Source organism: Diuraphis noxia, unplaced genomic scaffold (assembly GCF_037042655.1).
Source record: "Diuraphis noxia isolate RWA-SAM2 unplaced genomic scaffold, SU_Dnox_SAM2 contig0009, whole genome shotgun sequence".
NCBI classification, from domain to species: Eukaryota; Metazoa; Arthropoda; class Insecta; order Hemiptera; family Aphididae; genus Diuraphis; species Diuraphis noxia.
Window position 1 is genome coordinate 1,532,447 of NW_028301719.1, and position 17,008 is coordinate 1,549,454.

Sequence of the window (17,008 nt, forward strand, 5' to 3'; positions counted from 1 at the left end):
TTGGTTTTTTTTTATCAACTCCGAGTTTAATTATTTGTGTAGCTTATACAGTTTATAGTATAATAGTGTTATCTTAAACAGTGTCATATTATAGAAGTTAAAATTCAATTTTATATTAGAATTGAGATTTAAAAACAACTTATTTTGGAAGATATTTAGCATAGCTGTAAACGATTTACAAAGATTCTAAGAATTTTACGGCACTTATTATAATCTCAGATAAAGTTGGCGTTAAGTTTAGTCAATGTTTTACATAGTATACATTATACAATACATTTATTAGATACGAGTATGTACCAAAATGAAAGTAAAAATTGGACAAGAAATGCACTTAATGTAAAATTGATCAAAATAGTATATTATTATTTTATTTAACGTTTAGTATATTATATTTTGATTGATTGATGATGATTAAAATTTTTCGGTTCAAATTATTTATATTATTGATTATTATGTATATTTACTTTTTCATAATTTAGAATGAAGACAAATTTATTTATTTTAGGCATGCTTAATGCTGTGTTATTTATTTTGAACTACAGTTTTTTTTTCGTTTAAACATTTTTGTTTTAAATCCTGAATAAAAAAAAAAAAATTTGTCAACTTTTGTTTAGCATTATATAATGAGCGCATCAAATTATATAATAATATGATTTATTGTTCTATACTTGCATTTATTTTTATATTTATAAATTATCTTGTCTATTACATTTTGTACTACATACGAATATTATTATTTGTTTTATGGTAACAAATAAAAAATAAATTGTTGATACTCCGTATTAAAGCAGTATGATGTATAGTTAAGTAGGTATTTGTGCAGACGTTGAATTTATTTTTTTCGTATTTAATCCCTAGTCATAACAAATTTTTTTTTCTTTGTAGTCCTAGGTATGTTTTTAATAAATACTGGTTAGATATTTTTATATTATGATATGATGTTGTTTTATCAATATAATATTAATTTTAATGTTAAAAGTTATGTATATTAGGCACCCGTGTGGCGTAACTCTAATGTTAGCATATGATTTTATAATATAGGCATAAGAATTGATTGCTATTATAAAATTATACCTACTTGATAATAATACTTAAGATACATTTTCGTAACGTTTTCTGTTCTTAAAACATATACATATTAACCTAATGATATTCATGTACACATTGTTAACATTCATCTGAATTCAGAGACAGATATAATTTGTATGTGTACTGACTGTACTGTGTAACCAATCAACTGTCTTAGGATTTTTAGGACTGCACAAAATAACATAATATTAATTGTACAGCGTTTTTTAAATAAGTGTTTTTTTTTTTTTTTTTATACTGAGCGTTCGAGTTTCAAAACTGTAGTTGTTTAATACATATGGAATGACAATAAGTAATATTATTGAACAATGTATACATAATATACTTTGTATATCTACTATCTATATAGTATTAAGTATTATATTCAATGGCCGTGTATAATTATTTAAAAAATTTTCCTCACTCTGAATAGTCTGATAAAAAAAAAGAAACTGTTTACTTAATATTACTATACCTACTAATTTACTAATTTTGATTTATACAATTACTTAATGATCAATTTCAGAGATGAATAATATTCGGTTATAACATACTTAAGTTAATAAATAATAGTCAATAAAAAAATCTCAAGTAATTAAGAATTTTAATTTTCTAAATTAAAAAAAAAATAGCAATACTAATTCTGTCTTTCTAGTTTGTTTGTGTTAATAAATTTATTTAACTTTAGAATCTAACCTTTTCTTGTTTATTAAAAATTTTTATACACATTAGTTAGAGTTTTAATGTTGCAATCACTGAAAATAGTGCTATAGAGTAATGTTGATGAAAATGAAATCAGAGTCATGGTGATTTTGATGGCGACATAATTTTAATTTAATATACAAATTAAATTTTAGAATTTATCTCATTCAAAATATATTAAATTTTATTTTTAAACTTTGTCTCAATATTTACTAAAACATTTGTAGTTGTCATTAAGTAATTTAATTATTTTTTTTTTAACTTTATGATTTACGAAAGAGAAAGTTCGAATAAAGTTGTTCAAATATTGAACTTGGATTTTAAGATTATAAAAAAAAATGAAATGCTCATTATTATAATGCGATGTCGTGAAAAAAACTTCTTATTTTAAGTTGAAAACTTTTAACATTTAACAGAGTTCTAAGAGAATTTTTTTTAAATTTTACGCGTGAATAACAATAATTTTTTGCGGCTCGATTAGTGTTTAATATCTGTAAACCCAAATTAATGTCAAAATGATCAATAAGAAAATCAAAAGTCTGAAACAATATCATTATTATTTTTCTTTTTTCTACTTTAAGATGTTTTGTAGTAATTTGAAATTAATGTTCATTCTTGTATTCAAGCCAAAAATATGATGATTTTTTACTATAGAAATATATTTTTGTAAACTAGCAATAATTTATTAAATGATTTTGTAAAATAATTATCATTATTTATCGTTTTTCTTTCTTTTTATTACTATGTCAAACTTCAATGAAAAATGTTTTAATATTTTTAACCCATCAATATTGTAAAACATGTTTAATTTATTTGACTATACGACACTTAATATTCTATATTTCTATAATACGATATCGTAAGGCTGCAATGTGCCTTTTATTCCATGCCATCCTTTAGACATTAGTACATTACCAGTTGTCACTTAATTCATTACGATTTCTCAGTATTCATTTCTATAACAATAATATATGTAAATAATTCAAAAACTCAAAACAATCGAATACTTACTAATGCAAAGCACTATATAGGTATTTAAAATATAAACACGCCTGAAATTCAAAAATACTGAATAAAAATAAATATTACCTTATAATTACTTTTAAAGTAATAATCCATTTTATAGCTGATTCTGTTTTTATATTTAAACTTATCATTGAATGACACACTGTAGTATTAAAATATCTTACCATTTTTAATGTTGTAGTATTAAAATATTTAACTATATAGTTACGAGTCTTATTAATATTATTAATGCGTACTATACATAATTTTAATACCTATATAAATGTTCTGCTTTTAAAATGAATTTATTAGTTATTGTTTTCACTGTTAAATTATAGTATAGAATTGTATAAATCCATTGTTATTTAGCCCTTCATTATTATTTATTATTCTTGACTCTAGTTGTACTTAAGGTTTATGGAAATTTTATTAAATATATAATTAGACGAAAGCACCAAACTTTGGTTTGTTGGTGATTGGAGGGTTTTAATGAATTTATATTATGTATAATTAAGAAGCTAGGTTTTGTTTTCAGAAACACACGAAAGATTCAAAAATATTATTTTCCTTAAAACATTGTTTTGCACACGGGTTAGGAAATATATTGTTATTATAATTTGGTTCTCTAATTTGGTCACAAAACTTATCCACTTAAAGATAAGTTGGAGAATGTTCTACATACATTTTTGAATGACTTGCTTATTTTACAAACATCTATATCTAATGAACCCTCTAATTATATTCAGAAATCCATTGGTTTATATTTACTTCAGATTATAGAAGACAATAAGTTGCTAATATTATTTTTATTGAATGGTAGCATCAGTTTTCCAAAATCAAAAAATTAAGAATTACTTCTTTCTATTCTAGAAGTAATGATTTATTTGTCGTTTCCTAATAAAAAACCAATTTTTCCCTCGTGCTCTTCGATTGGCTATGTTTCCATCTCTCTAGATTTCTTCATCTTTAATCGTGATTGTTTTAAATTTGGCATTTTTTTTCATATTAGAAATATGTTTTTAATTAAAAATATTATTCTTGTAACTTAACAACTTTTTTTTCTTTTTCGGATATGTTGTGATTTCTTTATTACTGTCAATTGATGAAATTTTTCTTACCTATTTACTATTTTGGTATAGGACTTTGGTCCATTATGTAGCTAAAATAGTAGAAATAAATCAGACATTTAACCATAACAAAGGGAAACATTCAGAATGAATAATTTTTTGTTGATTATCATTTGCTTAAATTGTTATTATTAATTTCGTACTTTAATATAGGACATATTAAATATTATTAAACATCTTAATTTAGAATAAAATACGAGCAGATATAAAACCATGTAACATGTAAGAGTAATATCATGTTTATGGATTTGTTTTACAAAGTTACCTATATGTCATGTAATTACCATCACAAATGCGAGTTAAAACCTTTTTTTTTCAATTATTTATATAAAATGTGTGATACTTTTTATGTATGTTAACACCTAGTTGTATCTTATATGTATAAACAATGAGCATAGTTCTAAAATCATAAGTTTCTTCGTTCAAAAGTTTCTCGTGAGTAGAACGAAAAAATAGTGTAATTTATAAAGAGTTCATTTTTTAAAATATTAATTTATTGCCATAGATTAATTTGATTTCATGCATTTTTAACACTTGTAATAAACGGGAAAGTTATTAATTACATTAATTAGCTTTTTTTTTTTGAATTAATTAAATTAATTGGTTATTCGGAAATATGCCACACATAATAATATGTCATGTTTTGCTCGCCCGTTTATCTACCTACTATTTAAATATTAAATTTAAATTTGACACAGAGTTTTTCAAATAAATCTTTTTGCTAAACAAATGACAAAAAAAAAAACAAAAAAAAACACCTCAACAACTCATTCTTATGACAATGTTAGTATTCCGGTGATACCTAGTATTAGGTATATGTACGGTTTGTAATAAATTGTTTATACCTAGGACCAATACCTATAATTCACTTTCACGTGGTTAAAAATTTGGTTTTAATTGTGATCCGACTTCCATACATTTTAACCTTGCACAAAAGTTGAATTTATTTGTAGGTATACATAGCTTTTTATATTATACATTTCTATTGGTGCCTAGAGTAACGTACATAATATTAAATTTTTTCGCCGTCTACTTATATTGATTCACATACCTACCTAGTTAAGATACGGCATAATCCAATATACACTGTCCATATGTGGGTGTTTGACTATAATATTCAGAAATATAAAAAACATGCAGCATTTAAAATATTAGTCAAAATGTGTGGTGTACAGCTTCAACTTAAAATATGTAATATGCACTATTGTGCGTATAACTCTATATAATGCGAAATTTTTTGGTGGTTGTAAATTGTTTAATTTAAAATCAGTCAAACAAGACTTTTGTTGACACTATAAACCCATCACATTAAGTAAACAAATTTAGATTATCAAGGAAAGTAACGGAACCTGCACTCTGCCGCATAGTCGGCTGTCGAGTGTACCTTGTGAGTACCTAAGTAATGTAATTTACCTGTTAAATTTGGATTCAATGATAAATCAATGCATACGAATAACGATTTCAAGCAAAGATGGTGTTTCAAATTATATTACTATAAGTAATATATTTATGTCGCTATTAAAGTTATTTATTTTATTATTAGTCATACGGCGTTGAATTAATTTTGGTGAAATACTCCATTCGAAAATACCATTGTGTTGTAAATATAACAATATACACGAGAGTTTCAGGTCTCCGCAATAATAATAATTTTGAATTACAACAAATTGCCTAGAATTAATATCCATTGCTTAAATATCTAATTAAGTCTAGATTTGAACTTCAAATGGTAGAAATTTATTTTTTAGACTTTTTGGTTTCAGTATGAACTACGTGTGAGTAACCTTTATTAAATGTTCAAGTTTTATGATCTAACGAAAAAAGTTCATCGACAATTATAGAATTAATTTTCTAAATGCTATTTTTAACTCCAAACCGGTAATATTATTTTTAAAGCGAAATAATTATGTACATTGAATTAATTTATTATTTTATCATTATTTTACATATCAGTTCCTATTTATCACGCTAGTAGTTAGTAAATATATCTGGTATACAATTTTTTAATTTTTTAATACCAAATCAGTATCATGTATTTAATAATTGATTTGATTACCAAAATGCTTATATATTATAATATTTTTAACATTGTAAGCGCTTCAACCGCCTATAGAATATTTGAACTAAAATGCTTTTTACATTTACATGGATAACTATTTTTTATGTTGTTTATGTTTATTTATTTTTTGGTTGCAACCCACGACAATTGTTAAACATTGAATAATATTTTTAATTTTTTTTATATAATAGAGAGTTTTTAATTGGTAGTTTTTTATAATTTGATATAACATTAATAATTTTTATAATTTATCTATACAATTTTTACAAATGTATATATATATATATATATATTTATATTACATTATAATTCAATTGTGGTATTATTTATATAGTTCAATTATTAGTCGTGCAATCATTTAATCAAGCTTGAATTTCTGATACAAATTATTTTTAAAGAAACCGATTTTGTTACCTAACCAAACAAGGTTGTTTTAAATGTACTTCTGTAATATATACCTACAAAAGGCGATTCCTTTTTACGGATTTTTCAGCCATAAATTCTTTGCATCATAATAATTAGTGCTAGCTCTCTCTTTAATATTGTAGTGATTCGCCTTATACATATCAAAATTCATCGCTCCACTCAGAATCTAAAATCCATAAATATTTCGGAGTACACATGCTAATTTTCGTAAATTTTTCTAGGTTCTCGCAAATTCCTATTCACATCGTCCGTCCTTGATATTAGAAAAACTAATATTAATGAGCTCAAATGCCAGTGGTCTTGGCCCTTAACTTAATATGGAGTGTATACTGTATATATAACCATTTAACATATTAATATTCGTTATAGTTGCAATTGATCAATTTAATGATTTACTAAAATTTAATAAAGGATCAATTATTGGCCACTAAATCATGTTTAAGGTATATTTTTAGCTCACTGATTATTCATTAAATATATAAATAATTATCTGTGAAACTCAGCATAAATACTTAAAATAATTTCTTAATTTATGTGTTAAAGTTTCACGGCCATTGTTGATTTACATGTACAAATTAACAATGGTCCATTCATTAAAAAGGCATGCATTAGTTGAAAAAATAAAGAAAATCTTTTTTTTAGATTGTTTATTTCTCTTTCTTTCTTTAATCTATCACTTATGCAGTTATGCTTATTTTACTACCTAATAAATGTGTAAAGACAACAAAACCATACTATTTACAGATTTATTATACCTAGTTCTCCGTTTTTATATTGTTACGTTAATAGCCATTACTCAATTGAATTGTAACAGAAAAATGCTACATTTTTGTGCAAAACATGATAGTTATAATTTTTAATTAGGTTTAGATACTGATATCGAATGTAACTATCTACACTCACTCAAATTAATGTTTCTTAATTTCTTGAGAATCGATATACTTAATTATGGTTTAGAAATACATTTACCATATTATTTGTAAACTGGTAGTATCTACAGTTTATTTAATACATCCATATTCTCTTTGACCGGATTCATATAATTTATTTTACTTAAATAAATCATATAATATTCATAGAGAGTCGTCGTTTTTAACCTGCTTCATATTTATGTACTCCTGGCATTTTGCAATTACATTAAATAATAGTATGAATATTTAATATACGTTATTAAATTTAGTTTAACCAAGAAATGCTTAAAGCACTTTAACTATCGTTAAATTATAAAAACCTATTTTTCATCAATGATTTTAATATACGGCATTGTGTATAGATATGCGCAATGTTCAAAAATATTTTTTCCTGCAAGTGACGGAAAAACTGCTTTATTGTTACTACCTCCTGGTATGTTTACCATATTTATTCCTATAAATTGGCCTTATTTTTATTCTTTTATTCGTTTTCAGATGGTTTATACTAACATGCCCGAAATTTGTTTTAAAAGACGTGTAATTATATAACATGCTACATCTTACACGTTTATTTTAATAGACGAAACAACCAATTTTAATTTTAAAATCAATAATATTTATTTAAAATACTCTCGTACAGCGGCGTAGCCAGGATTTTTTTTCGGGGGAAGGGGGCTGATCAATTTTTTACACAGCGGTGCATGAAGCTATAGAAAACTAACAAAATAAAGATGACAATTTAAAATTAGTAAAATACAATTTAAGACTTTTTGAGTGAATATTGTAGACCATTGAAATAATTTTTAAATTTTATTAACATTTCGGGGGGGGGGGGGCTGCAGCCCTCTCAGCCCTCTCCCTGGCTACGCCTCTGCTCTCGTATAAAGTTTTAGGTAGGTAAAGTAATTGCAGTGTACATTGACAAACTATTGGATTCTCTTAATAAATTTATTTTCATAATTAATGTGCGGTGGTTTTGTGTAAATGAACTACTCCGTTGGTTGTTTTTATTTATACCTCTAGTTTTGCCGTGTCGAACCACGTCAATAAAGACGATTATCAATAAAGTCTTCTTATCCATTACCCTCATCCGTTCATAACCACATTCCCAATCTTGAAATGTTGACATCTAAAACTAAAATTGTTTCGAAACCTTATTTGCGATCATAAATCACACCATACAATTGATTGCGGGACCGTTAACCTGCTTGTCCTATTCTATTGATCCAAGTGGGTTAAATGACCAAAAATTTTGTACAAACACTGTTGAAGGTTTACATTGACAGTGCAAACTTGAAAGCATACGAAAAACCATTTTTGGTGTGATTAACGATTTATGCTTGCAGTTTCGGCAAAAAATTATCCTGTATCATTTAAGTGCCGAAACTTTGCTGCTTTGAAACTTGATAATTAAATCAAAATATATCAATGAAAATGTATTCTGAACAATTTTCCGTCATATTTATTAATGAAAATAGTAAATCAAATGATTTATTATAAGGTCACATGAATGCAATTTTTTGTTAAAACGCAGTAAGGTAGGTACATGGACTGAGAATTTTGTTATACATTTCATATTCCAACAGCCATACTACTTCTAGGTTATTTATTTTATTTTCTGTTTTGCACGCATCTATAATAATATGAACTAGCTTCTATTGGAACGTATTCAAATGGTGGACAACAATGGGTGGTGGTTTATGGGTTATATAGTCGTAATTATTGAGCATCACGAATAAAACAAAATAATCATAATAGATATTGTTTAATAAATCATTTGTGTTTTCTTATTGAATTAAATTAAGTTTTCCGTTATATTATTGAATAAAAATAGGTGGGAAATTGATTATCGTATAGAAATATATTTTTATTTTACATTTTGTTCTGACTTTATTAGAATTGTTTTTCAATTCTTGGTTTCAATGGTATGCAAATAATGTTGCTCGTTGTCTATCTATTTACCGCGTCTTAATTTACCCTCAAGGTTTCGAACTTTAAGTGCTTACCTCTGTACACATTTGTTCAAGCTTTTCATTTATAAAGTTCCCTAAGTTTCTTACTGTTCTAAAGCTATTTGATTTCGCGGATGACCGTGGTCTTATGATTAAGTTGTTTTATTCCGTTTTCGTTCCTAATGCCACGTTTTACATATCGTCCTCTTAAACATTTCAAAATGAACTCCGTCAATACTCGTCAGTCGAACCTTTAAAGATATATATGAAATTATTTGTAAATTTTATTGCGTTTGTAATTATATTTCCGATTATTTTTATTGGGTACACCGTGCAATTATGGATATAGGACGGGAATGTAGGGAAAAAAAGCCATGGAAAAGAAATCCACAAAAAAAAAGGCCAAGAAAAAAAAGCCATGGGAAAAATAAGCCACGGAGAAAAAAGCCAAACTACAATAATTAAATATATATCAATTAAAATTAAAGTAGGTAATACCTAAGGTATTATTTAAAAACTGTTTACACATTATTGGTCATATTGTGTATATATATAGGTATATATATATATAATTATTAATACACAGGTTATATGTTATTATTTATTATTCATAGTAATAAATATATTTTAGATTCTAAACAGAATGTATTGATTTTATTAAACAAAAAGTTTAATTTAAATATATATATATATATAAATTTATTTATTTCAAGATAATATTAATAATTTTATATATGAATACGGATAATACAGTATTATAAACTGTGTTAAAAATTTTAAATTAATTAACATATAACCTGTGTATTAATACTTTTATATAATATATATGTATACAATATGACCAATGTTAAAAATGTTTAATAATACTTTAAATTTTATTTTTTTCTATAATATTTAATATTATTATTATTTTTTATATATTTGACCACAATAATGTGTAAACAATTTTTAAATAATACCTAATTTAATACTTTAATTTTAATTGTTATAGGTATATTTAATTATTGTAATTTGACTTTTTTTCCGTGGCTTATTTTTCCCGTGGCTTTTTTTCCCTGGCTTTTTTTTCTGACTACCATAGGACGGAGCTGTGTATATTTCTTCACAATTTCGATAGCATACTATTTTTCGAGACATTATATTCGTTGTCTGCAGCTATAAAAAATATGAAACATTAATGTACTTGTTATACGGTTATATTATACGAATAAAATAAAAACATATAATTTATAAAACTAAACACATATATAGTAGCACGTTGGACTGCAGTGCGAGTAGCAGTTGTGTCGTTATGACGGTAACTCGATGTTGTCCATAAACTCGCATAATAGTCGTCTCGTACATCGGTATAGATAATATACAGTAGGTACCTTCGTACTAAATTCCAATATCACATTGCACACCGTGCTGAACATATACAACGATATTAGTTTACACACTCCGATGAGATTTTGGTAATTTACTGAATGACTCAGACCGGCGAGTTTTATGCTGCAGCAGAATCAGTAGTATAATATTATGACATAATAGCACAACTTGCTCTGTATCGGCACGCTTTTCACCCCCCCCCCCCCCCCACCCCACCCCCCCCCCCCCCCCCCCACCCATAATCACTCACTCCCCCATCATCCGGCTAAACTGTCGGTGCACCTTTATAATGTGACGTCATATTATCTTATCGCTGCATGTATGGTATAGAATACACATCAATATAATAATTCTACTTACGAGTTGTATAATATTATAAATATTATTATTATTTTCATGGACGCGATTCGCCGTACGTCGTACCTACAGCGCACGCTTTAATCCATTAACACGTGTAACACGTTTATGATATGTAGATATAAGTTAGTTAGACAAGTAGGTAGACAGGTTAGGTTAGCTACCTATGTAATATATACGTGGCGGTGTAATGACATTTTTGTCAATCGTTCATTGTCACTTTTATGTGCGACGATAATACGATATATATACGCTGCTGTCATATCGCGCAGTGTATTCGCGTTTATATAGGTGTTTGTATATATATATATATATATATATATATATATATATATATATATATATATATATGTATTATATTTAATATATAGTATATGTATACCTATATATATGTATATAGGGAACTTGCCCCGACAGCCGTATAATACGCGTCGAATGCGTGGGAAGGGGGAGGGCTATAGGCGTGCTTGCGATGTCATCGCGTGTCATAATTTTACTCTTACGACGAGGGACCGAACTACCCCTGCTCGCGTGTTACTACCCCCGATCCAGCTCGATTCCTCTTCCTATACACTCTTCTTCACATTTATACAGAGCAGTATTAAAGTATACTATATACCTACATTACCCCCACCTATGAGCGAATCTCATAATACACATGCGATTATAATACCTATGATATTATACAAAGCAAATGTGCAACGGGCACGACTTCCGTCCCATTTATCTCGTGTGTACATACATGCGTATACATATGTACGAATTACACACTGTATCTCTTAACTGCGACGTATTTATATAGATTCTTCCGAGCAGCGCACCCTGCTGTAGAACGATCCGAAAGAATGGCTATACCGCTGCAGAGATGAGCGATTTTTTTCATATCCGGAAACCGATTTTCACGAGACAGTATATCAATAGTAGTGCTCTTAAAATATGTCCACGTGACACGACGATGTGCCATATTATAGTAACCGAATGATTGACTGAATTCCAAAGCGGTCACCTATAATATTATAATGCGCGTGTAATAATGTAATGATCTATGTGTATATAAATATTACTTTTTTTTTATTATTTAAATAAATAAGCCTGGGCGTCTATATGGCCTTTGGTATATACAATAAGGAGGTTTAAGGTTAACATTTTTTTAGGATATATACAGCATTTACAAATTATAAAAACAAGAACAGATTATAAACTATTTATAAAATTGGTTTTAATTAAAAAGCTTCGGACGTGATATTTGATACCCCAGCTTCTCGTTTGTCCGTTTCATAGAAACGGCATTCGGATACAATGCGTTTGATTGATAGGAGTGTACCGCAACTGGCGCATATTGGTGGGTCTTCTTGCTTCATCAAGTACTGATGTGTTAGCGACGTGTGTCCTATATACGTTTTATATTTATTGCGGTTTCCGTCTTCCTTGAGAAGTCCGGTGGAGGGGGCCATGTGTAGATGGTATTTTTGATTTCGTTTAGTTCCGAGGTACTTACCTTGTTTCCACGTCCTTAGCCATATATTATATAAATGTATAGATATAATATTATACAACATATTAGGTATTTGAAGATGAAATATTTATTATTTCAATAATACATTTCGCCGTTTCGGATTTCTGAAACGTTTGAAAACAAAGTAGTCGTCCCGTTTCAGTAAAATTTCCTAACCTACACAATAAAATAAATTTTCTTCACCATCACCGACTAGATTATATTGTCTATTATACCTGCTCAGTATACGCCGATAAACACGTGCCCATATGTGCAGCCTATTATATAGTTAGACGCGCGTAATATTCCAATCTGTGATGGTGCAGGCGCCACGCACTTATACTACGTAGGTAATAATTAAATATTAATACCTAATATTTTTTTTATTTATTTTTTTAAATTATCTCGCGGCAACTAAGGCCATTGGGAAGGGGGTAGTACTGTAGGTTCTTATGGAACTGTGGGTTGGTTTTACACGTGGGTGAGAGTTTTGGCAGAATTTCTATTGGGGCACTCGTAGGTTTCTGCCATGCCCCGGAGTGGGGGATGACGGCACTTGTTCTCCGGACACCGTGACTTGTCCGGAGAAAAATGCCGCCCGATGGTCGAGGATCGAACCCGGTCCGGCTGAGCCACAGCCGAAGGCGGTAGACCACTCGGCCACCTCGTACCCCATCATACCTAATATTATATTACATCTACCAACTATATGAAACACAGCTCTTGCGTTTACGTCACACATACTGCAGGCACGTTCGAAGGTAGAGCAACGTCGTTTCAATATTATATCGTATAGAACCGAATAGACTGGATAGAATATTATTATAATGATGAGTGGCATACGATGCGTTTGATGCTGCAGATCTACAATATCATGTCTTCACAGAATACTGAGAGATTTCATTACAAGAGGTTGTCTAAGACCATATAATAACAATAACAATAATAATAATAATAATAATAATAATAATAGGTAAAATATTACATTTTCGTCTGCAGCTTTCAGCGCGCAATCGAAAACACGCAATTCATTTTCACGGGATTATACGCTTATTTATTATGATTATGATTATTTTTTTCCCGTATACCATTCAGAAACATCATGACGTATAGCCGTATATGTTACCAGCGCCAGTAATTTATCGAAAGAATGCCAACAATATTTCGTGGCTCGCACGAGTATAATATAACATTTTATACCGCCTAGAGAATTCGTATAATAACGTTACACCATCCGCCTTTGTTGTATTATTTTAATCACGCATTAAATTTATTAATTCTAATAATTCTGTTACTTATTTGTTTTAACATCGATTTCATTAATCTAGTTCAATACTTTGATGTGTGTGTGTGTGTGTTGACATTTAAAACAACGTTATAAAATATATTTTTGTTCGTTTGCTTTATAATATTATGCTACAATATTGGCTAGAATAAAATTTAAAACTATATACTACATGTTATACGTCATAGTATACATACTTAGCTGTGTATATGACCACATGATAACTACCTAACCATTTATTTTATAGTGTATCGTAATTCGTAAAAAATATAACACCATATTACTCAAAATGTTGATAAACTTGTATGCAATTTATATCCATAAATTGACATACAATTATTAGCAAAATACTATTAAATATTATGTAGTAAAGCTTTGATATAATTTTGTCCCATAAACATGAAATGTATTATTAATACAATAATACTCATATTTAATTGTACAATAATATTAAAGAAAGCGATTTAGTGAATAAATATAATTTTATGTAGTGTAAATTTATTTTGTTGAATAGATATGTTGTTGTTCTATATAATTTGAAAACTATTAATAATAATAATAATAATAATAATAAAAATAGTCCGTAAAAAAAACGTTATTTTAAGAATTATATATGGATAAACCACATAAAGTAGGTCGTACAATATTAATTGTTTTATTCATGCTTTAAGTATTAACGAAATTTGTATTATTGACTTTCTGCGTAAATGTTTATTTTAAATATTTGATTGCAAATCTGAAAGGAAATATTCCGTTATTTGAAGCATTCATTTTTAAAACAATAGGTGAATACAATAACTATAATGGGATTATTTTAGCATTTATATGGTGGAAACAATTGACGGATAATATGCATATACTGTTCAGTGTTAATCATGAGATTTAAACATTTCAATGTAATCTGTACACAATACACATGATAGATAGGTACTTGCGATTTTAAATCATATATATCAATTAATTATTTATATATATATATTTATTGTAATATATCTGGATCCATTCCCAAATGTAATTTTATTTTTATATTATTTTCAGGTGATGGACGAGAGAAGCACGAAGCTTTTGACAATGAAAAAAATACGGAGATTGTTGATGTTCTTTTGTGTTCTACTTTTTGCCAATCCCAGTTCAATTTGTCACAGCAGCTTGCCCAAATACATCCAGAACTAACAATGCCAATGTTTTCAGGTTAGACATTTCTATAATCGTATTACTAGTGGGATTTAGTTTTGGCTGAAAATCTGTAGAAGCTTAGGTTTTGAAGAACAATTTAATGCGTTTGAGATTTTAGTATTTTGGAAACAACATCGAAGTATATTATAAGACATAATTAATTTTTAATGAATATTATTTTTATTTTTTACCAAAAGGAAATATTTTGTATTCCATCAAAAACTATTCTTTCAGAATTTCCTAATACAATAGAATTTATAATTAATAATATGATATTCATTATGTCAAAGACTTATATATACAATAAATCGGTAAAACTGATTCAGTCTTAATATGCAATTTTTTTTAAATGAATATAATAAAATACTACTGGTATAAGAGAAATATGAAGCTATTTTAAAGAAAAATGATTTATATTTCGAATTAATGATGTGTTATTAATAATTTTTAATCTACTATTAGAAACTTCGAATTGTACATTATTAAATCAGTATAAACATATATATTCAAACTAGGGTAGTTATGTGTGGGAAAAAAATTATTTGCACGTGTGACAAATATATTTGCACTAATGATTTATAATAAATTATAATTAACCTGTTAAGAAGGTGAACTGAAAAATTTAGTAATTATTCTCATCACAAACTGGAAAATTGGTAAGAAGTTTAAATTTCGTTTAGAGTTTTTCAGCAAAAGTAGAATATAAATATACAGTCTTGTTAAAGTCATTACAAATTAGATAAGTTTTTAGTCGTACGTGCACTAAGTAAATGATGGATTTTATTTTTATATGAACATTTTTTTGAATTTTTGAAACTTAAAAGTTTTAAAGCCTTAAGTTCCATTAAATTAAGTTTTATTTGGAAGTATTGTTTATGAATTTTTTTTTAAATTTTTTTGACACGTAATATTTCAAAAGATACTAAATTATATAGATACTTAAATATATTGTAGTATTATTTTTATTTTACATCTTACACATTATTATAATTCCCATTATCAAATATTAGGTATATCGGAAGCCCTCCACCCAGACAATATAAGTCGCAAGATGTCCTTTTTGATCAAGACCAAACTTATTAATAGCCTATAATTTATTATGTTGTAATATGTGCATGTAAATAATGTATATAATAATTCTTCCTAAACATGTAAACTGTGTCAGCCAATGGCCTCCGCTGTCGAGGCTTATTTCTAATAAAAAAAAATTCCCATTATAACAAAAATGTGCATAACTTTTGTTATTCTAAATACTTCAAAACAATAACACAGCAATGGCAACCCTAAATTTAACTGTATGTATAATATTATCATAAGCAATATTATACTGTTCCGTCCAAATATTCGTATTTTTGCTTACAAGAATTTCACTTTTTATGCAAACCTACATGATGTTTACATCACTCTCATCTCGAACCCGATTTTTTTCTAGGTATTGTTTAATATTATTATTTTTTTTCTAGGTATAATTTCTTGTTATTTATTTTATTAATTGATTATATGATTTCCAAAAAAAAAAAAATATTTCGTCTGTGAAAAAAATTATTTTAAGGATGTATTATACGCGCTTACACCTCTCGTAATTATTCAAAATGTATTCAATCGCGCCTTAGAATAATGCCTATTTCCGTGCAGGCATGTAAGGCATTAAGGAAGAATAATAATTTTACTAAAATGTTTTGATTTAAAAACCAAGCTCAGTTGTAATTTCACAACAATACACTCATATTTGATTTGAAAAGGAATGCTTATTCGTCACAATAATAATACAGAGCTGTCCAAAACATAACACTGACATTATAATACACATTCATTACACATAGTATATATATTTTAATTTAATGTGTCACTTTTAAAATTAATTTCAATAGAATTCGTACCCGCATAATAATACTATAATATAACATTTCAACACACATATTTTTTAAAACTTAATTTCATTGTTATAATACGAGTAATATGTATGTATATATTTTTAAATTTTTTTTTTAACGCTGTATATTAGTTTTCTTCGAAATTGTTGTAATTTAGAACCAAAACGTGGTTTAAGTAACTCATCAACTTTATAGTTTTAACT

General features: G+C 27.3%; 1 protein-coding gene across 3 annotated transcripts in view; it reads left to right on the forward strand.

Moving 5' to 3' along the window:
• Nucleotides 1–17,008, forward strand: part of LOC149054223 (protein furry-like) — a 110,733-nt gene that overhangs the window by 29,942 nt on the left and 63,783 nt on the right. For all 3 annotated transcript variants that reach the window (XM_089230577.1, XM_089230576.1, XM_089230575.1), the window contains one exon: nt 14,794–14,946. In XM_089230577.1, coding sequence (XP_089086703.1) covers nt 14,794–14,946 — 153 coding nt within the window. The remainder of the gene's footprint in view (nt 1–14,793; nt 14,947–17,008) is intronic.